Raw genomic sequence first — 23,388 nt, 5'->3', positions numbered from 1 at the left:
TAGACAAAGTATAGTAAAGAAGTAGCGCAGGAAAAAGAAGTAGTGAGTGTTCACTATTAGTAGAGGTTAAAAAAAATAAAGTACTAGCAGAAGTAGTAGAAAAAGTAAACTCTGTAGTGAGAGAAACAGAAGAAGTACTAGTAGTGCTGGTCGGAGTACAAGTAGGAATAACAGTAGGAATGGTAGTAATAGTACAAAAGTAGTAGTAGTAGTTAGTAGAAGTTGTTGGTGGTGATAACCAAAAGACACCGATACAAATACATACTAATACACAATCCCGCCACGGTGGATGTCAAGTGGCCTGTAATTCTTGTGTTGTTGTTTTTAATTATGTATGCCACAGATTTACTGGATTTGAGTGCGCGTGTGCGCGTGTGAGCTAGCAGCTAAGATGCTAACGTAAACAATGGTGTCTATTTCTGGAAGCAGCCAAAGGAAAAAAAGCCGACGGGTCTGCCTTTTGAATGATGGTCGGCGAGCGCGTGCGATTCCCAAACAAGGTGCTGCCCGTCCAGTAAAAAGCCCAAACAGGCCCGAGTCGTCGCTAATGCGGCTGCTAATGTACACAGTGGAAAAAGTTGGGATTCAAGTGGGATTCCGTCCCTGGGGGCCAAAATGAAGGCCAAGGTTTAGGAGAGTTGGCGGTCGGCGGCTTCAACGGTCGCCAGCGAATCTTTTGAAAATCGATTATTCCAGGGGTTCTTAACCTTTTGTTTTTGTTTTACCTTTTCCTGTAAAACGTGGCCTGAGGCCCATTCAGAAATGATGTTGACTTATTATTGTTTCTATTTAATAACTAAATTAAATCGAGTTAAGGTTTATTAAATCATTATCAAATAACATGATCCAATGTGGTCAATTATTTGTCTGACACCCAAAAAGCAAAGAATTCCGTTTTTGTGTGTTTATGTGGATGTGTTTATTATTATTATTATTTTTAAAGAAACGAAGCAGAACCAGATGGATAATTGTGATTCAGATTCCCTCAAGGGAGTTCTTCACATTATCAATCTGCAAAGTCTATTTTTAATGTTAACTTTTTTTTCACAGCCCTAACGGCAACCAAATGTGACATAAGACTTTTAAGACTTGATATTCTCACATCTGTATTGACAGCCGGCTCACGTTCATCAAAAACGAGAAGTTAAATCCCTAAAAAAGTCGATTAAACGTTCTTGCGAGCCGCTGCAACTTGAAAATTAAATGCAGTTCAGAACTACTGGTTTACAAATCTGAATTTCACAGACAAGATGGGCGAGACCCTCTTCGGACCCTCTCATTGATGCTTTGTATCAGTATCACGTTATATCGCACGCACGCACGCACACGCGCGCACACACGCACACACACCGTTGTTGTGATCCCCAGAAAAGTGCTCCATTCATAATTAACAAATTCCTCCCTTGCGCCTCCGATCTACCCGGCAACCATTCAATAAAGTAAAGACAACACACACACACACACACACACGCACGCACGCACGCACGCACGCCAGTCAGGCCTGTGCAAGTATGTAAAATGGAACTTCGTCCTTCATGGTGATGATGATTATGATGATGTCAGCGTATATCAACAAATATATATTTTTTTTTAATCGTAGGCCTACTGAAGAGAAGAAGAACAAAAAACGAAAATGAAAAAAGAGGAACGAGGAGGAGGAGGAGGAGGAAGAGCGGAAACCAGGCAGGAGGAAACGAGAGGGTTTGTCTCACACATTTTAATGAGCTTGAGAGGAGAAAAAAAACAACAACAGCCGAGCTACTGCCAAGTGTGCGTGTGCATGTGTGTGTGTGTGTGTGTTGTATACGTTTGATCTCGCTTACGTTTATGATGGTCTTTTTCCTGTTTGGCCGCCATTAACATGCCTTTCTAAGTCAGCGGGAGATCAACAACAAGATGAGGAGATGCCCGCCCGCACGCACGCGCGCGCACGCACGCACACACATTGCAGAATTCCAGATGTGCGGCTTGTGTGTGTGTGTGTGTGTGTGTGTGTTACATTATCATGTCCGAATCATCTTTGATGATGAGAGGGTGCGTGAAATTGAGTCGTAATGTAGATTCCGAGGCTTTTGAAGCCCTGTTGGGTGGGAACCCATGATCCAAAGCATACCACATCATGTGTTTAAATTTTTTTGGGGATGTTTGTAGATGATGCGCACAGAAGTCACAAGAAGATTTGTTTTCGTGGCATCGTCATGCCAAGGAACTACGTTGAAGGAAGTTGAGGTGATCCATTTTGACAAAAGTAGTGCTTTGCCACAATCTTGTGGCAACTACACGCAATTCGAACATTGTTTAGGTAGCATCAATTAATTATAGCGAGCTAAAATCCAAAGCATACATATCAGGTTTTTTGACTATTTCGTCAACAATCAGGAGAATAATAACAACCGAGTTTACAGATTTGGGAAGCTCTGCTTACGACCTTTAATTTGAGGTGTGACCTGATGGGGTTTGTTGGGAATTGATTTTCCACTTTGTGATTGGTGATCTAAAGTCAAGGTTAGAATTCCACAAAAATGATTTGGGATAAAAGTCAGCATCATAAAAAAAAAACACACAAAAAACCAAAAACAAAAACAGGATACGTTTACCAATTGGGCCTTTTGTTGGCTAAACTGGTTAAAATATTTTTTATACATTTACATTTATTTTGGATTTGATAAAAAAATTAGCTCTTTATTCCATATTTTCATTAAATCAACACTATTTTCAAATGCATTTTTAGTTCATTTATATTTTATTTTATTCTATTGATAATTTATTTAATTTTACAATTTAATTTTATTAATTTAAGAGGAATCAGAAAATGGATGGATGGATGGATTTAATTAATTTAATTATAATAAATTTTTGTTTAGTTTGATTTAACTGCTATTTGCATTTTTGGGATATTGGTCGTTTTTAAACTATGATCTTTTTCCGCTTCTAACAAGGAAATCAGGAAGTGCCGGTTGACGTCACAACAACCAAGGCCTCTGTTGCCACGGTTACAGCCGTCTGTAGCACTCCCATCCCGTCATAGTGACATAGCAACAACCAAGACAAAAGGAGGAGGGTGCGAACCAGGAGCTAGCCGCGCTAACCGAAAGCTAGCCACGCTAACCGAAAGCTAGCCACGCTAACGAGGCCAGCGAGGCCTGGATGAGGCGGAATTATTCATGAGGCTCACATTCCCACCCGAGACCTCACGGAAGCATCCCAGACAGACGCCTGCGCAGACGGAAACATCTATGAGACGCGCACGGGGGGATCGATCACTCATTACCTCCGCCAAGCATGAAAGACCGACAGCGAGAGGACGGTATTGTTGTTCGGTAGCAAGATTATGCGTGAACTGCACAACCCGTTTCTATCGAACCCATTTCAATGGCGCAAATCCACACAAATGTGATCCATACATTCAAATATTTCTCCAGAAGACAAACGGGTCCAGTCGGCCGTCGTAGTCGCTCGTCACTTGAGAAGCCTGTTTGTGGTTATGACATCATCATAAGGGGACATATCTATCAGATAGCGACAGATTTGGAACAAAACGACCCTGTTATGCGTTAACTGACTTAAGTTGATCGCTTTGAAATAAAAAAAAGACTGAAAATTGTCTCTCCTTCTGCTGCTCCACCAAGTTTTTAATCTGTTGGGTAAAAATTAAGGAACATTTCTCTCTCTCTCTCTTTTTAGGGGAGGGTTGGTGTGTTTGACCTTGACCCGGACAGTAGTTTTTAAATTTGAGTGACGACCTACAAAGTCATTCATTCTCTGGTCATGATTTCATATTTTTGGACAAAACAATAATACAACATCACTTTACTAGCATCGCATTTTAAATGGACGATTGCCGCACAGATTCCCGTGCTGTGCTGTGTGCGTGCATTCACGCACGCACACACTCAAAATGTCCTCACTTCATTAAATGTTCTCAATCTGCTGGTTAAAAACTCATTTGGGTCCTCACAATGTGGTATGTACAAGTACACACACACACACACACACACACACACACACACACACACACACACACACACACACACACACACACACACACACACACACACACACACACACACACACACACACACACACACACACACACACTGACTTCAGGCTGAGGGGTCATGGCACGGTCTCTTCCTGTCACATTACATTTCTCCACCCAAGCTGCTGTTGCCATGGCAACAAGAACCCCCTCCCAAAAAACAACCAAGCAGTTCCTCGTGGGTGACAACAGAGCCTCACAACGCGATCAGTAAGCGCAAAAGGCCAACCGATCAAGTTGTATTTATTGTAAAAAAAAACAAATCACACATTTGGGTTCTTTTTGATGCAAGAAAATTAGCATTAGCGGCAAAAAAAAATGGTGTGTGTCATTTTTGCGTCATGATAACTCCAATTACGGTGATCGTTTCGGTCACGATAAACACATCGTTTTCCAATCATTTCATCTTGAAAGACAAATTAAGCCAATCGGGAAAAGCCAAGCAATAGGTAAATATATATATATATATATATATATATATATATATATATATATATATATATATATATATGAAGTACTGCCACCATCAGTGAAAATTATTGTATTGTCTTTAAGGTGTTTGATTATTTTGTCCCTGACGCACATTCGGCTTTGCAATAAGAAACGCTTTCCTAATCTCAACACCCTAGCTGCGCCCCCCCCCCCCCCGGTTGTCATGGTAACTCATCACTGCTCAAGAAGTATTCTGGTGAAAAGTTTGTCAGATGTGTTTTTCAGACACCTTAAATTGTGTGTGTGCGTGTGTGGTGTGCGTGTGTGCGGGGAGGGGGGGGGGGGGGAATCAAACAATGGTTATAAGTGCAAAAAAAAACACAATGCCACACATGATCACACACACGCGTACACGATGAGAGCAATGATTTGACCTATTCGTCAGCAAGAATGACAAAAGCAACAATGATGACATCATCATCATCATCTTCATCATCATCATCCAGCCAGCCAGGCAGGCAGGCAGGCAGGCAGCAAGCGCTGAGTCACACACTGCAGTGTTCTAAATATAGCATGATGGGTAATGTAGTCTGGGCCCGAGACGACGTGGCCGCCGTTTACCGACGCTCCAAATGGCACGCAAACGCATCGTTGGGCCCACTCAAGACGTTGAACAAGAACGCGATCGATTTTGAAGCTCAAAACAAGAACAAGGCTGATTTTCAAGGCCATCACAACCAACCACTTGAAGGTCATAAAAACGATTGATTTTGACAAGCATTCAATTCTGGCGCTATTGATTCCTATTGAAAAAGAATCCTATTGATTTTAGTGATTTTCATTTTTGTTTCAAACGTCTGCTCGAATGCGTCTATTCCTTTTAAGGGTTGGTCTTTCCGTGCTTGCTTCAGTATTTACGCGGCGACAGGACAACTTCATCAACACGCACGCACGCACGCGCACGCACGCACGCACGCACACGCACAGCCACCGTCAGTCACGCAGCCTCTCGTCTCATTGAACACAACTCGGCCTCGGAGCAGAACAACTCGCTGAGCTTTCCGCTTCCCATGCTCACTAAAGCCCCTTCAATGCGCGCGTGTGTGTGTGTGTTGATGTGCGTGTGCGTGCGCGCGTGCACGTAATCGAGCACGTCTTGTGCAGTTGACCTGCAGGACAATGCTGGATTGTGACATGAGGAAATGTCCTTCCAGAGATGCCAGCTACTAAGTGACTAGACTACCGGATTATGGGGCTTTATTGTGAGGGGGCTTTATTTATTATTCATGAAACACCTTTTTTTTTTTCATGTTAAATAATAGCAGCATCCTTTTAAAAGATGCCGTTCCCGAGAGTAGTTGCACAGTCAACAAATGCCTCCCTCGTGCAAAAACGAACAAACAACAAAAACAAGGCAGGAAGTGTAATGACATGACTTCAAATTCCAAAACAAAAGGCCACCTGAAATACTTTAAACCCATTTGATTTCTGTTGCTAAGCAAAACAGCAGCACCAACAGAAGCTTCTCAGATCCGGACCAAATACAATTTATATATATTAAAAATAAACAATGTCGCAATGAAATAATACATGGTCACTATGATGAAATTAAATAAAAATGTATGAATGAATTAGAAAAAAAAAATCATTTATTCATTTATTAAAATGTCACAATAAATTGCATTTTAAGCCAAATGACTAATCAAGCACAATATAAGAAAATAAGAAAATGAAAAAATTGATTAACAAAATGGAAAAAAATGTGTATTAAAAATTACATTCTAATAAATATCAATTTAGTTATTAAAATCACACACAAAAAATCTTCAATAAACCTGTCATTTAAGTCTAAATAATAATCATGAATAATATTAGAAAATAAGAAAAATATAAATGAATAAGAATAGCAATCATAGTTGAAAATGAGTTGAAATATAAAAATGACTCGTGAGGATAAGCGGTTAGGAAAATGGATGGATGGATAAAAAGGATAGTTTTATAGATTAAAAAATTGAAGTCGCACTCATTTTAGTCCACATGAAAGATGCTCAGCCCATTTGAAATCCTCTTGCTGACCAAAACAGCAGTACCTGCAGGATGATCATAGACTCAGATAAATGCCTCGATCCAATTTTACTACACATAATATAATTATAACGATCCAAAATAATCAAATGATCAAAAAACAGTAAAAAATAAAATAAAAACATTAAAAAAATATATATATAATAATGAACAATACACCTGCAATAATCTCAAAACACACAAAGATGCCACCACTCAGCCCTTTGCTAACTGAAACAGCAGCATCTCCAGAAGCAGCCAGCCTCTTTGATGCCGTTGAACATATTGCGGGTGCGTGTCGATGGCAAACAAACAGCTGACTTGAACAACACAAGATCTCTTCACTCTTTCCTGCTCCGCTCTCAGCAACAAGGCTATTTTTTTCCTCACTTCACTTGTTGCCCGGCAACCGCGCCGGCACACGTGACCCGGGCCGCACGTGATTGGCCGAGGCCCTCGTGTCGTGTTGGAGGCAGAGACACGTGCACGTCATGCGTGTGTGTGTGTTGTTTTATATATTAAGTTCAAACACCAACAATCATCAAACATGACTCCGTTTTTTTTTCTTTTTCTTTTTTGGGGGGGGGGGCTTGTGTTTTGCGCCAAACACTTGCAGACTTTAGTTACTTAACCGCAGATGGGGGAGGCATATACAAGAGGGATGCTTTGGTTTGCATTTTTTTTTATATCAGTAATCAGTTACATTATTATGCAATAATGCAGCAACATGAAAAACAAAAAGAACCATTCAACATTAAAGCTGCACTATGTAGTAAAAATTAACATACCATAATAATTGTAATGTAATGCCAATGGGTGAATCAACCTAACCTACACCCTAAAAGCAGATTGGTCAAATTGACAAAAAAAAAAAAGGTTAAATTTGACCAATCTCGCTGGTAGTCCGACAGATCCTTGGTTAAAGTGTTTTCAACCAATATATATTTGTGATTGGGCCAAACGATACCAATTTTTCATTCTGACCAAAAGATTGTTTAGTCTATGCTAGAGGCTGATATTTAAAAAAAAAAAAAAGTACCACCAAAATTTGCTCTCCGCATTTGACCCATCCCCTGAGGGAGCGGTGAGCAGCAGTGGGCGCCATGCACAAGGAATCATTTGGGGATCATTTGGTACTTCTTTTTAACCAATCCGTTTTAGAGTGTATTAACCTGCAGCATTAAAGCTGGATATGTAATCATCTGAAGAGTGGAGAAGAAGCCTAACATTAACATTAAAGCTAAATTATGTACGTAATAATCTTGGCCCGAGTGTAAGCGTAAATTTAGCAGAAGCATTAAAGCTACACTATGTAAAAACTGTCAAATGAACATATCCGCATTCAAGTTGCTTTAATGTTGTGTTGGTTGTTTGATATGTTTTGTATATTTTGTCATTGCGCATGTGCTTTTGTAATCAGTCTGTTTACTTTATATACATGTTCAAAATAAAATTGCAGGGAAAAAAAAGTAAAACTATGTTACAATTAATCTCAGAAAATGGAGGGATAGTCAAGCATGAAAATTACATTATCCCAAACTGTTAAGAGTTGGTTGACGACGTCAAGATGGAAGCAAACGAGCTGAAGCTGCATTTAAACACAACACACTGTTTGATGTAAAGTAACAGCGGTTTCAAATGACCATAATAGTGAGGCTAATTTCCGTTAGCCATGAGCTATCCGCCCAAGTTAACGTAAGGATGTCTGAATGCAAACAAATGGAATTGCGGGAAACGCCAAAACGAGTCTGATGCTGCAAGACAATACGCAGCAAAAAATGTGGTTTCCTACCTCGAGTGTTGGTTGCCATGTCCGCCACCTTCTGAAAAGCATCCAGGAAAGCCACCGCTGCTAAAACCGTCGTTCTGCAAAGACACGTCCGCATTCATTACGAAATAGTCGATTCGTCACATTTTAATCGGCATCACAATTTTGGCAGCCACGACTAAATGAACGTAATCATCGCGATTTTTATATTCAAATGAGGGATCTGCTCTAGTCAACCACTAGTCATCCAACCACCAGGGGGCGACGTCTTCATTACACTAGGAAAGTGACACCCATACCCAGAGATGGCAAATCCAGGTCCAGAAAGTAAAAAAATCCATTGATGCTAGCTAGCTAGCTAGCTCCCTAGCAGGTAAACAAGCACCTGGGGAGCTAGCTAGCTCCAAATTCTGGCCGATTTTTTTTACTTTCTGGACCTGGATTTGCCACCTCTGCCCATTACTGATACCTTATCAACATTGGGTACTTGTGAAATGGGAAGGTGGTTTTGATTTTTGAGGACAAAAAAAAGTTCTTCCTCCTCACCAGTAGTTGGCACTAAGCAGTGACCGTTTGAAAACACAGCGAATATCAGAAAGGAATACGATTTTGTTCACAATGATCTGTCATTAAGTGAAGTGAAATTCGATGTATTAAAAATATGTATCATATCGGTGAGTACTCATGAGTGAATACTGGTTTTGGCCTTAAAAAAAAAAGTATATCTCAACCCGACTTATAAGACAATTTGAAATTTTGCTACAGATTGTTTTCAAGCATCACAGAAGAAGAAGAAGAACACGATTTGCTTTTATAGGCCACATCAAATGATGTGGCGGGCAGGATCTGGCCCCCGGGCCGCGAGTTTGACAACTGTGTTGTAGAGGATAAAGAATTGTTGCATAACAACACATTGATCAGCAAACTCACCTGAGCTGCGAATGAAGCTTTGTGGCCTTTGCGCTGAAGTCCTCCCACACTGGATAGGAGCACTGGAACACACACACACACACGCGCGCGCACACACACACACACACGCACACGCACACGCTAAATATCATGCCTGACATGTGGAATTAGATTGAGTTTCTTTTTCTCTTGTTTTGAAGATTGGAGACACACCTGACATTTTTCTCCTTCACATCCCATAACAGAACACGTGTACACACGCGCACACACTTGAATATAACAGATACACATTCCATATAACACACAAACACATACAAATGCACACGTGCACATAACACTAATACGTAAATATAACAAAAAACAAGTATCGAACACACACACAACAAACAGACACATTACCAAACAAACCTACATGAAGAATAACACGTGCACACACATTTAACAAACACACACACAGCACGAACACTCGTACAACACTCACAAACGTGTGTATGCATCGCACACACACACACACACACACACACACACGCATACACATGTATAACAGACAGAAATCACACACGCAGGAGCTTCAAAGTATTGCTAATGACCCCCCCCCCCCCCGACCGCGCCCTACGCTGCTATCTCAGCCCCCAGCTGCATCCCAGATTACATTACACTTGATCCACGCTGACCTCTGAACCCTATAAAACGCCTGCAAATTGACTGTGTGTGCGTTTGTGCGTACGCGCGTATCAGCTGGTGACATCATCAACCTGGCGACACCCCCACAAAATGGCAAGCAGCAACGTGAGCAACGGTGGCGTGTGCGTCAAAGCGGTGGTGAGGGGCGGGGGGGCGGGGCTATCAACAGTGATGTCACAAGCGGCAAAATATCTTTGATGTGGCCCGTTTGATGTGGCATCATTTGGGTTGGCATCCGAGTTGTCCCTTGGTAGCAAAACTCGCTCGCCGGCTCGCCTGCAACCGAAACCCCCCACGCCCCCCCCCCCCCCACGCCCCCCCCTACGCTCGTTTGAAGTGCACTGCCAAGATGAAGTAGTGCGGACGGGAGATAATGTGGAGCGACGCCCTCGTGTCGGGACACGTGCGTGCGCGCGCAAACGCACACGCTACCCTGCCTCATTAGCATATTCGACAACACAATCCATCCATTCGTTCATTATCCGTACGACGACGGTGTTAAAAGTCAACAAAATTGCTTCACCGAAGACTCAAAATCACAAAACAAGTTTTCAACACCCACGCTTTTGCACATCAAATATTTTACACCCGCACTTTTCAAAATGCAAATGTTCAACACCCACTTCTTGTTTCTCAATGAGGATTCAAAACCCACATTTTTCTCCACGCATGCTTTTCCCGATACAAGGTTTTGAGAAAGTGGGAATCTCTTCGGTACTCGAGCAGTGCAAGCCAAAGTTGAGTCCATTTGCCTCAATTTCACAAACGACTGATTTTCAGTACGATTCTGCGGAACGTGAACTCGTTGAAATGTGGTGTTGCTGCCTCCCTGATTCTCGTCAGTACTCCAACAATAGATGGCCGATTTGTCACTATCTCACCGGTCAGAGCATGAATTCCTGATTTTCTGTACAACCAGAAGGCGGAGCTATCCAAATTCAACAATCCGCTCAGTGGATCCACGGTTCTAGTCAGTACTCGGGCAGTCGATGGTGGTATGAACTAAAATGAAGGGTCTCTTGAACCGATGACAGAACTTAACTGCTCTCGCCATCTTCCGTCATTGAAAGCGATATCATTTCATGCATCTCAAAATATGATTTACATTCATGTCACTTTCCAGAGAAGCTTTTTGTGTGAGCGAAAAGCTTTTTCTTTGGCTTGCAGCACAAAAGCGCGCCGAGTGGAAGTAAGAGGAGATCATCATCTTCAGCTCGTTAAAACGTTTGGCTCGTTAAGGACGGAGGATGCTGGGATCCAGCCAAGATGGCCTCTTCTTCCCCCCCCCCCGATTGCCTTTGTGAGGCCTGTCAAAGCTTTTCTCGTCACACTCGGGCTCAATATTCCTCTTGTTTGTCTCCACCAGAAAAAAAAACTTCTGGAGCAATGTCAATACACGCTGCTCTTTCCCAGTTAGCTTAGCATGATAGCATCAATTCAGGAGTCTTCATGGATTTGACTTGGAATGCTAATGCTAACAAGGAGCGTTAGGGCTGCGACATCACAGTAGGTGAGGCAAGGGATTTCATGCTAACGAAGTCCGCTAGCTTAATGCTAGCACCAAATGGGAAACGTAATCGACGGGCTAACAAATAGCATTGTGCTGCGGCGTTGTAACTCTTTCAGCAGCGGCTATTTGAACACAAATGGTGCACAACGGAAGGAGCAGTACGATATCCATTGAATTGAAGCCAAAACTTTCTTTACATTCTTTTTATTGATGTAATTCGTGTATTTTTATTAGCACAATTAATTCTTTTCATTTTTGTTGATCTTTTGGAGTTAATTTGGCGTCAGATTACGACATCCTGACGTGTCAATGTAAAGTCATTTGTCCACGTGTGCATCAAATGAAAAGACAAATGTGTGTCCTCCCTGTGTGACTACAAAACACAGTTCAAGTCGACATTTTTGATGAAAAAAATGGTCGTTCATTTGATCGAATATGAAATTAGCTTCTTTGTCATCGTGTGAATTGGTGCGATTAGAGCGCAAAAAAAAAAAACGAGGCTAATCCCTCCATTCCTCTCCATCGCTCTCTGAGGCTCTTTGCTGGATTTCCTCTGTTTGGCTTGCCGGCCGCCGGCCAAACAAAAGAGACGTTAAGCTCCTCGTCCGCAGCGGCGGCCCGAGAAGCCCGAGAAGCGCGAGAAGCGCGAGAAGCGGGACAAGCGGGACGACAGGGAGGAAAAGCAGAGATCTTCCCCGAGATCAACTGGCAACATTTGTCTCACAGGCAAAATGGAAGAACTGCAAGTCGCACGGAAAGAACAACATGAGCTCAAAAGACCGTTTAGGGACGCAAGAGTTAAACACCCCCATTTTTCCCAATCAAACATGTCAACACCCACACTTTTCCAGATGAAACGCTTCAACACCCACACTATTGCTGATGAAAGGTTTCAACAACCCCATTTTTCCTGATCAAATATTTCAACCTCTACAAAATAAAAAGGTTTCCACACCCACATTTCCCCTATTAAAGTGTTCAACACCCACACTTTTCCAGATGAAAGACTTAAACACCAACACTACTGCGGTTAAAATACCCACACTATGCTCAGGGAGAGTTTGCAACATCTGTACTATTCCCGATGAAAGGCTTGAACACCCACATTAAAACATTTTAACACCCACACTTTTTCCAATGAAAGGTGTCAACACAAAGTTTTCTCAGTGAAAGTCTTCGACACCCAAACTTTTCTGGATTCAGTATTTCAACATTTCACAATAACATCCACGCTTTTCCCAATTAAATATTTCAACACCCGCTCTAACTTTTCAATACTTGCACTTTTCTTGTTGAAAGGTTTCTAAAGCCATGTTTTTCCCCAATAAAAAGGTTTTAACTCCCATACATTTCCCAATAAACAGTTCCAACACCCACTCTTTTCCCAAACAAAACTTTCGAAGACTACTGCTTTTCAATATGACCCAAGATGGATAGATTAGCTAAGTTCCAATATCAGGTCCGTGGATCCCTGATTCGAGTCGGTACTGTTAAGTTATTAACATTGTTTTTCAGTTTCAATTTATATTTTAGCCGTTTTGGATTTAGTTAACTCAGTATGGCTCAATGAATAGAATTGTATTCTTATCTGTGTTACTCTCATGAGAGGAGAAGGGGCAACGGGTTTTTACATTTGCTATCTTGAAGGGAGTTTAGTCTAGTACCGGTCTCGGTCGGAAGGGAGGCACAGGCTAATTATTATTGTTTTTTTCTAATCTGATTTATACCTATGGGAACAGAAGGGGGGATTTTTTGGTATTCACTGAGTTGTAAACAAATGTACTGTGGGCTGATGGGAGGAGACTTTTCGTATTCACCCACTTTTCAATAAATAATGATGTGCCGGAGTAGAGAGACACACAATCTGACCAGAACACGATTTGAGTGTCGTCAGTTTTTGTCATCAGAAGCTTCTGTTTTAATGATACCTTTGCAAAGGGACTTCTTCACCAGAATCTCACCATTCAGTTAATTGAACACGCAAAGAGCACAATACTTAATATTGTCTACTCTAACAGTACTCGACAACTTCCAGTTTCTGGTCAACTTGCAGGGATGAACCAATTTCATTCAACAATAAAACTGATATTCTTTGCCAAACAGAAGTTGGAGAAAGTCCTTAAGAGTCAAAGGTCAGATCAGCCCACTCGTTTCTCGTCTAGCCAGGGATGTCTTTTTTAAAAATGGTTTTCTTCTACATTGAACAAAAAAAGTCTTGTGAATATTCCCCTGGGAAAATACACGACCTGATTCTAATCGGCACTCGACGAGTCCGTTTATCCATCAACTTAACACACACACTTGCAATGTAAAAGTATGACGATGGTTGACTTTTAATTTTTGACACAAGACGGTGGAAGCGCAACGTCAACGTTTGGGTGTGTCGCTTCTTGGTTCTGGGCGGCACTCAAGCGGGCCGCCGCGTTCACTTGTCAAGCCAGCTTTATGTTCACAATTTCACATTGCTCTCATTCTCTGCTTTCTCTTCGAGCCTTTTTTTTTAAGGCTTTTAAAGGCAGTTGGGAACAACAAGAGACAGAGAGAAGAAACAGGCCCGTTCTTCATGCCCTCAAATTTAATGATCCACTTCCACCGGACCAGAATAGTGACTTCATTTTGCTCCCCCTTTGTACGAGCAAAACAACTCAAATTTGCTGAATCACTCGTATTCTATTCGTCTCTCTTTATGGCACTGGGGACAGACAGAGCGTCAGTATTGTTGATTTAGTACAGCTGCACTGGACTGCGATGATGATGATGATGATGATGATGATGATGAAGGGCATGCACTGCCGTGAAAGGAAGCCAAACTGTGGCAGGGTTTTTACTTTCTGGACCTGGATTTGCCACCTCTGGAAGTATCAAAGATCCGGTCAATGGATCCTTCAATCTCGTCACATCTCGAACAGTCGCAGTCAATAATTTGAATTTTTAGTAAAACACGAGACGGAGACAGCACCTAAATTTAAGTATCTAGTCGATGTTCTAGCAGCAGCAGATAGCAGTTGTTACACTCAATTTTTTTGAGCTCAACAAGTAGTCACCCTCATCCTGCCCTTGTCGTCATGGTAACGAAAGCCATGAAGCATTGATACACCCCGCAGTAGAGGGGGGGCTGCATTTGGATTCTTTGGCGTTCCATGACTGCCTATTGGGAAAATACACGGAAATATTTTCTGCTTCTCTTCCATGGCATTCGGCCCACTGACCGTGACTCTGACCCCTTGTGTGTGTGTGTGCGCGCGCGCGCGCGTGCGTGCGTGCAGATTAAGCCCGGCCTCCAGGGATACACCGGCAGACATACATTGTGCCATTGTAAACACACACGCACATGCACGGACACACACACACACACACATGCATAGGGGTGAGTTTTCCAGCGAGCGATGTGTGTGTGTTCAAGTCTACGCAGCACAAAAGCAAGCAGGCCACTTTGCATGTTTGCTGCACTCGCACTCGCACACGCACGCACACACATTTCGGGTGGAGCGCGTGTGCCGACGGCAAAGAGGAAGGGAGGATTGCGATGGGAGGCAGAGAGGAAGTAAAAGCGGCATTTTTTTAAGACACATTGCACATCCAAGCTGCTGAAGTGACATTATGTGCAAGGGTGGGGGTTGGTGGGGGGGGGGGGGGTTGCATTGGGGGTCAACAAGCTCATTAACAAAAAATGTTTTGTCAAAGTGTCCTCGTGGAAGCTGTGATAAGTTTATGTGCAGGCAAAGGTTAAGGTGGACGCCACACGAGGGGGGAAATAGAAACGAACTTCTTTTGTTTTTTTTAAGAATTGTTCATTTAAATTTAAATTGATTATATCATTCAAATGTTAATTTCAAGATATTTTTTGTACTTCAATAATAATTTTAATATCAATTTCAGGTGCATGGATTTCTACGGAAGAGGATTAGGGGAAAAAAAAGGTTTCCAGGATTCTGACTTTATTCTCAGAATTCTGACTTTAATCACAGAATTCTCACTTCAAAGTGAGAACTTCGGAGATTAAAGTCAGAATTTTGACTTTAAAGTCAAAATTCTGTGATTAAAGTGAGAATCCTGCCAATCCCCCCCCCCCCTCTTCACTGACCCCAATCCTCTTCCGTACCTGCATAACCTAATTTACTTCTACATTATTTAGCTGCACGGGAGGGTCAAAACAATAGGAACAGTTGACCCCAATCAATCGCATTCTCAAGGGAACACCCTTGGATTAAACGTGAGCCTCATCTTTCGTGTCGCAAATGACGTGTCCTTGCGCGCGCGCGTCTCGTTCCCAGCACTAATAGAGATGCTGTGTCACAGGTGCCGATGTTGCTAGGCGACCAGGCCACGAATGACTGCGCGAGTCTCAAAATGGTGGCGGGAGGAGGATGAGGAGGCAGGATTCACCTTCACGCCGAATCGTCAACATTGCCGGCAAACGCTCAACAGCCGTCGCCTGTCACCAGGACGACAGTTTATAGCGCATACAGAGCCACCATTTGTGACTACTGGTTTGGCTTTAGCCCCTGATGCTAGTTAGCTAGCTCCCTTCTTTTTTTTTCCCACTCACTCACACATACAAACACGGTCTCCCAGGCGAGGAAAGCAAACCCACGGCAACCTGCATTGTAGGCAAGTGACGGTACCACTCCGCCACCTGGAGCCCAGCTCCCTGGCAGGTAAACGAGCACCATGTGAGCTAGCTAGGGTGCTAGCTAGCTACCCAAACTGTGGCAGGGTTTTTACTGTCTGGACCTGGATTTGCCACCTCTGACTCTAACCACCTTGTGCCAGCTCTTAAGGGTCTTGAAAGAAGAAAAAATGGAGAGTTAAGGAACTGTAATGCCCTGCCATTTGGGCAAGGAGAGTCACAGTGAACATTTATTGATTAAAACCACCAGCCAAACACACAAATTGAAAATGAGAACACTGCCGTAAGCCACAACTCACGCTCAAAAGTTCACACGTAGACTCCTGATGTCACTCACTAGCCACACCCCTTAAAGGTAAATAAATAGCCAACACTTGAATTTTACAGCAAACACATTAAAAAATGCATATGTTTGTCTCTCTTTTAGTGTTTTATCACAAAACAGTCAAGGTAGCACTGCACTTGTAAAATGTTATGGCTGAAAGTTGACCAGATCAGCAGCAAATGTTGATGATTGCTGCAAATGTCTGTCATCTGTGTGGCGACGCCCCCATCCTGTTCTCATTAATGGCCGCTGACGGCACGTGAGCGCGTATTTAATGGCTGACCTTTACAAGCATCTGTTTCCTTTTTCAAGGCAAACACGGCAACGTTTTCAACTTCAATTGAGGAAAGAGGCAAACGCGCCTCTGTTGATGCGGACACGGCTACCTTGACTTACAAGTTTTGTTTGTTCCATAACCAAGATCGTAACTCAAGTTGCTGGTTTATCAAACCGATTTTTCACATTGCAAGGTGTGACTCGGAGTAAAGTGTTTTTTTGTAAATTGCTTGACGCTGGAAGCTAACGTAGACAGCGCCATCTTGCTAGCTGGTGGGAAAAAAACTGCATGGGGGGCGAGATTATGTAAATGAGCAGAACTGTGACATCACAATTCATTCAAATGGACTTTTTCAGCTTGATTGCTTGTTTAATTTCACCCCGGATGGATGAACACGCACGACTGTTGGTATACAAGCTATTAAAAAGTCACTTTAACGTCAAATGTCCCCTTTAAATCTCCAAGTGGAGTTAAGAGGGCATCGCGACGCATGCTAAGATGCGCTCACAGCTGCAGCCACTTGAACTAATCCGCACATTCATCGCGTGCGTGCGTGCGCGCGCGCAAAGATCACGTATCGCCTTTCACTACTTGGCAAAATGCTTTATATTGGATCAGTGCCGACTTAAATACTTGAGTGCTTTTAGTACGCGTGTCTACGTGACGTCCAAAGCACCTCTGGACAAACAATGGACTGGTCGCCGGGTCACGTCAGGGCAAACCACCAACGGCCAGTGATGAAGCCTGAGATTCAAACTCAGAACCCCAGAGCTGTGAGACAGATGTGGTCAACACTAGGCCAATATGTCGCTCATCTACTCTTTGACTGTTGTGCTTGTCGTCATTCAGGTCACGGCCAAACTGGAATCGAGTCCGGGTCGACAGCCAATCACAAAGCCGATGACATAGGTCATAACATTAGGCACACCTGCACTGTCTGAATCGAATTGGGGAAAAACATAATTGTAAATTTGCACCGTAAGTGAACGTTATTATGCTGGGAGGATGACCAATCTCACACACACACACACACACACACACACACACACACACACACACACACACACACACACACACACACACACACACACACACACACACCCACACACACACACACACACACACACACACACACACACACACACACACACAAAGGGGATGCTGAGGAATGACACGCTCGCAGCATCTCAAAGCTACCCAGCAGACAGACAGGATTTTTTATTTATTTTTTAAAGGGGGGGGGGGGGTGTCATTGGACTGGTGGCGGAGGGTTTCTAACGCCTGCATCGTGACACCATGACTGGAAATCAATGCGGTTGCGAAACGACTGAATTTTGGGGGGGGGGGGGGGGGGGGTGCATCTGTCTTGCAATGCATGAGGATGCGCGTTAAAAAGGAACGTCCGACAATGGATGCAGGGAGGGGGCACGGACGGACGTGCGCAGGATCAACAAAATTGTGATCGAATAAAACAAATACATGAGGAGGAAAGCCCATTTGGGGACGTTTGGGGGTTTCATTCATCTCAAGGTTCTTCCCATGGAGGTGGAAGAGGGGAGTGAGGGCGGGGGCGGGGGGGGGGGGGGGGGGGCTCATATGTCGTTATTAAGCAAAGCACGGAACACACCACACGTATTTACCTTCATGTCGTTGACAATGGCCTGGAAAAGACCCCCGAGGGCCCCGCATTCCTTCTCCACAGTCTCCATGTTGGCCAAATCCACCATTCACACACACGCGCACGCGCGCGCTCCCAAAGCGCGCGACCAAATGTATGAGAAAAAAAACGGAGAGAAAAACAAGATATTTCCAAGGAGATCTTCGCTCCGGTTTTCTCCCTCGAGCAGTCACACACGCAGAGGAGGAAGAAGATGAGGAGGAGGAGGAGGAACGACGTGAGGACGAAAGATGCTCGCTCTCTCTCTCTCTCTCTCTCTCTCTCTCGCTCTCACTCCCCCCTCCCTCTCTCTTTCCCTCTCAGCGTTCACACGGTACCGGGACGCGCGCGCGGATTGGCGCAACGTGGATTTGGCGAAACCGCGAAGGGACGCGCGCAGGCAGATAGAGCGATAGATAGCCGGCGTGCGCGTGACCGTGCGCTTGTGCGTGCGTGAGCGCAGACGCGGGCTGCGATTGGTTGCGCAGGCGAGGGTGTGGGGGCTCCAGCAACACCAACTGTGGATGCTTGGTGTCACGTGGTCATTCGCGGCGCACACACTGTCACCAAATTTTGCGTGTGCATGCGCGCGTGTGTGTTTTTTTTTTTTTCATTTTTCCTTTCGGACACAACCGAAAAGAAAAAGGCCTGACGGGATGAAGCCGACGTTTATTAATTTCCCGTCCCCAGAATACATCAGGATTATCAAGATGTCGATTTATCATGTGTCGCCATGCAGGAAAATAATGCCGGACATAATACAACGCGGAATTTGACTTTGGTGAATTCTCAGATGACCTCAGAATCTTAAGTCTGTTCATTTGGGGAAGTGAGAGAAATGATTGAAGGCCCTGCAGGAATTTCTGGCAAGAACTGGCTTTTTAGGGCACGTGACAACAATCTCCCGTTGTCTTCACATGTCCGCAGGGCAAGATGGAAGCCACATTCTACAAAAACACACTCGAATTCTCCAAAAGATGCAAATGCTTACACACACAATAGAGGGAGAAAACAACAAGAACAAGTCAGGAAAAGCCTACCAGAACAGCTGAACTTCGTCTGGGGTCATCAGAATGTGGACAGGGGTGTGGTGTCTCCCACCTGACATGAGATCGAATGAATGAATGTTCTGGATTGGTTCATCCTGAACACCCGCATCCCACTCAAAAGAGGGTGTGCACACTTACGCAACCACATATCAGCGGCTTATTTGGACTTATCTTCTTGTAAAGATTGCATACAGCTATTGTTCAATAAAGTTGTGCAGGTCATAGGTCCCATTTATGATGGGAAAAGTTTTGAAATAGTTTATATCGTCTGATCAGGGGGGGTGTAGACTTTTTATATTATTAACTCCATCTACCTTTATCAACCCATCATTATGATGTGTGAAGTCTGGATTGTTGTACCAAGGTTCCTGGTGTCCCTAATGAAATGTCCGCTGAGTGTGTGTGCGTGCGTGTGCGCACCACTTCCTTGTTTGTGCGCTGAGTCAGCACTCGGCCTTCCAAGTGTCAGCAGTGAAGCGAAGCGAGCCGAAAAGGAGTCCACGAGAAGAACGTGTCTGATATACGGACGGCTGAGGGGGTTTGGGGGGACCCTCATTTTCCTCACCCGTCCACCTTCCTCATGCCCCTCCTCCTCCTCATGTTGCAGAATGTAGGTCTGTGCTCGCCTACAGCCATCAGCAACAATCAGTTCTGCCCCAGTTACTGACGCATCTCACACACCAAAACACGCACACACAAACGTCACAACACACACACACACACACACACGAGATGCACACAATATGCGTCTAAATGTGCACACACACACATATTGAAGCGTGGTTGACGAGACATTTGCAAACATTTGAAGCTGATCATTTTCACACTCGGACCCGCCGAGGATTGCGCTGCATTATTTTGACATTTCAAATTAGACCATACGCACGCACACACAAAATGCAGAAAATACTAGGAATGATGAGGGGCAATCAAAAAGTATATCGGCTAGAAGAAAATCTGTTGAATTTAAGAAAATAATATTATTATTTTCAGAAATAATACGGTTATTGTTAAAAAAAAAAAAAAAAAAATCAAAGTAAATATATACTGTAAATATTTAAATTAAACAATTTTAAATTTCCAAATATTTCAATGAGATGGTTAACATGAAAGGTAATTTCATTATTTCAAAATGTCTGTGCAATTCCTCTTCATTTATACATATTTATGAAAAAAATGATACACTTTTCTCGTTTTACTATCAACAGCACTTATGCCTATTTTACACATGTATGACTATTTAAAACATCAAACTCCGACTCAAAATGTTGCCTGTATGACATTTTGTTAGTCTGTCTATAATTTTTAATTCACATAACCAATTAAAAATGTGTGCTAAAAATGATATTTTTCTCATTTTCTGAAGATGCTCAAATATCTCTCATACTGTACACTCTAAAAACTGTTGGGTCAAAAGTAACCCAATTATGGAAAAAAAATGGGCCGATCCACTTTTTTTGTCAATTTGGCCCAACTTTTTGGGTTGTTTTATACAAAATGACAAAAAAAATTGACCCAAGTAAAGGGTCAGACCAATATTTACGAGTTGTTTTACACTAAAAGACCCATTTCTTGACTCAAAATGGGGTCAAATTGACCCAAGTAAAGAATCGGTCCGTTTTTGACCCAACTGTTTTTACAGTCAAGTCATCTTTCTTTGTATTGCACTTTCAAACAGCCTTAGCTGTCACAACGCGCTTTTACAGACAACGCAACCTAAAACATAACATAAGTAGGTCATTATGCTGGCTAGCAATATTGTTTCAATTCTCATGATTGCCAAAAGTATTTTTGTCCAAATTTGGATTAAAGTGGAGGTCAGCCAACATTTTAGGACATTCTTTGCTAAATGCAAATAAATCCGAAATAAAAACAGATTTGATTTGTTTTCCATAAATGTTCAAATATGACCTGTGGGCAACTATGCTATCGGGCTAACTATATCGTTTCTGTTCACATGGTTTCCGATGTGATTTTCTGGGTCTCAGCACTTTTTTTTTCTCAATACAAACAACAAATATTCAGCTCTTTTTTTTTTCACAAGGGTGAAATGGAAACGCATGGATTCAAGGCAACCAATGAGGAGCATTTAATCTGCTCGCAAACAGGAAATGCACTCAAGTCCACTTCCAGGTCATTCATGATTCACATTCTCATCATTCTCACAATAAAGATGGCGAGTCGAAACCAACGTTCCCACGCTGTGTTTATTTGCTTTTTAATGCGCCCGTTTACAGACGACATCGTTGCCGGCAAGCGCGCTAATTGTGTTTATTGACCGTGGATGAGGAACGATACGAGGACAAACAGAGGCGAGCATCCACCCGCATCAATATTCATCCGCCGTGAATTATTGAAGAGATGGCTCGCCTTCATGAAATATACTCCAACAAAAGGGCTCATGATCGCACGTATACGCACGCACCAGTCGTAAATCGGAATATTTTGCACACACGTGCCGCATCCCGGGGGAGCCGATTAGTGGAACATTTGTCAGGCGTCCCACCGCAAACATACGTTCACCCAACCCCCGCCTGCCTTCTTATTGCCAACACACACAAAAATCAAACATTTCTATTATTTCCCTCACTTTATCAAAACAAGGCACAGTCAGTGAAATGAATAGAAATGCCAGCAACCCCTTCAGGACCCCCCCCCCCCAAAAAAAACCCCACTCTACAGTGTTATAACTTAAAGAAAATATACAGTAATGCCATCATTAATTTGCAATAATTAACGGAAAAGGATTAGGGCCAGTGAAGAGGGAAAAAAAGGTTGTCAGGATTCTGCCAACCTTTTTTTCCCCTCTTCACTGGCCCTCGTACCCTTCCGTATGAATTGAATGTAAGCAGTTTGTCCATCATGATTTCATGCTTCATTGACATTGTTCTCCTTCTAGTGTGTGAGCCTTGGCCACCAGGGGGCAGTATGATACATCCATAAACCACAAAGAAGTGTTTCACCACCAAGTGACTCAGTAAACTGCAGTGTTAGTTTTTTCATTTTTAACTGTGGATTTAAAAAAAAAAAATGCATGCCTGTGAGTCATATTTATGTTATATGACGTGTTGCTGCACTGCTTGTGATCAAATTTCAGCCCAGGTTTGTATTTCCATACAATATGGATTTTTCTGTCAGGTTACTTGCAAGTCAACTGTATATTATTATTTTAATATCTGTGGCACCACATTTATTGACATGAATGGTAAATGTGCTTTTTTGGTGATGAAGTGCTGCCTCCACCAGTGAAAATGTTGTCAAGTTTTTGTGGCCACTCCCTAACTTTTATGGGCGGGATACGGCTGAATTTGCTAGTTGTGGCTTCACTCAAGCGCCACTCTTTCTGCACCCTCTCTTTAAAATAGTTTTCCAAAAATATGTTGCATTTAAAAAAATTAATTAATTAATAACTCCTGCAGCTACGTTTGAGTTCAAGCACCCCTTTTTCCTCCAGCAGCATTCGAGAATACATTTATTATGAACTTCTTCTTTTTTCCGGCTGCTGGGTGAGTTCAAGATGTGAAAAGAGGTTACAGACAGTGCAGCGTGTGCGTGCGTGCGTGCGTGCGTGCGTGCGTGCGTGCCGTTACCGTACCAACTGTGCAAAAGAGTTGCGCCTGGCCCAGATACTGCTGAACATCACAAAGCCGGCAGACAGCATAGCAACCAGACACGTCTGATGGCAGTCCGGAGGACGAGGAGGCGTGGGAAGATAGCCGACATCCGCGCAGACTGAATCAAAGAAGAAGAAGAAAAAAAATGATACATTGACACAGAGGAAAAAGCTCACATTAAAAAATTGTATTGATATCTATTTGATGAGTCTTTAAGAGGGGAAAACTATTTTTTTTCTCTTCTATGCTTTTCCAATGTCTTTGTTGGCAACCTGCTTTTGTGACACTTCAAGCTCAGTGGTCACTTCCTGTTTCTTTTTGTTGATCAGTTGTTTTGTGTTGATGTGGTCTCATGATATGAAAATGTGAAGGTTAAATACCAATACTAATTGAATCAGGAAATGGTCTATTAAACACCTTGTCCTTGTTG

The 23,388-nt window shown here is 43.0% G+C and overlaps 1 protein-coding gene across 8 annotated transcripts in view; it reads right to left on the bottom strand.

Moving 5' to 3' along the window:
• Positions 1 to 23,070, bottom strand: part of mtss2b (MTSS I-BAR domain containing 2b) — a 38,474-nt gene extending 15,404 nt beyond the window's left edge. For 3 of the 8 annotated variants that reach the window (XM_086071075.1, XM_086071079.1, XM_086071078.1), the window contains exons 1-3: positions 18,279 to 18,728; positions 9,234 to 9,295; positions 8,328 to 8,401 (exon numbers count right to left, since the gene is read on the bottom strand). In XM_086071075.1, the coding sequence (XP_085927201.1) occupies positions 8,328 to 8,401; positions 9,234 to 9,295; positions 18,279 to 18,365 (223 nt within the window). In that variant the 5' untranslated portion in view covers positions 18,366 to 18,728. Of the gene's footprint in view, positions 1 to 8,327; positions 8,402 to 9,233; positions 9,296 to 18,278; positions 18,732 to 22,939 lie in introns of those variants that run through there. The other 5 variants (XM_086071072.1, XM_086071073.1, XM_086071074.1 and 2 more) reach the window with 4 other exon arrangements.
• Positions 23,071 to 23,388: the final 318 nt, after the last annotated feature.

The sequence above is a fragment of the Leptonotus elevatus genome, chromosome 3 (genome assembly GCF_054856555.1).
Source record: "Leptonotus elevatus isolate MCC_2025b chromosome 3, RoL_Lele_1.0, whole genome shotgun sequence".
Classification (NCBI taxonomy): domain Eukaryota; kingdom Metazoa; phylum Chordata; class Actinopteri; order Syngnathiformes; family Syngnathidae; genus Leptonotus; species Leptonotus elevatus.
The sequence above is the reverse complement of the archived record's forward strand: the minus strand, read 5'-3'. Positions and strand labels throughout refer to the sequence as shown.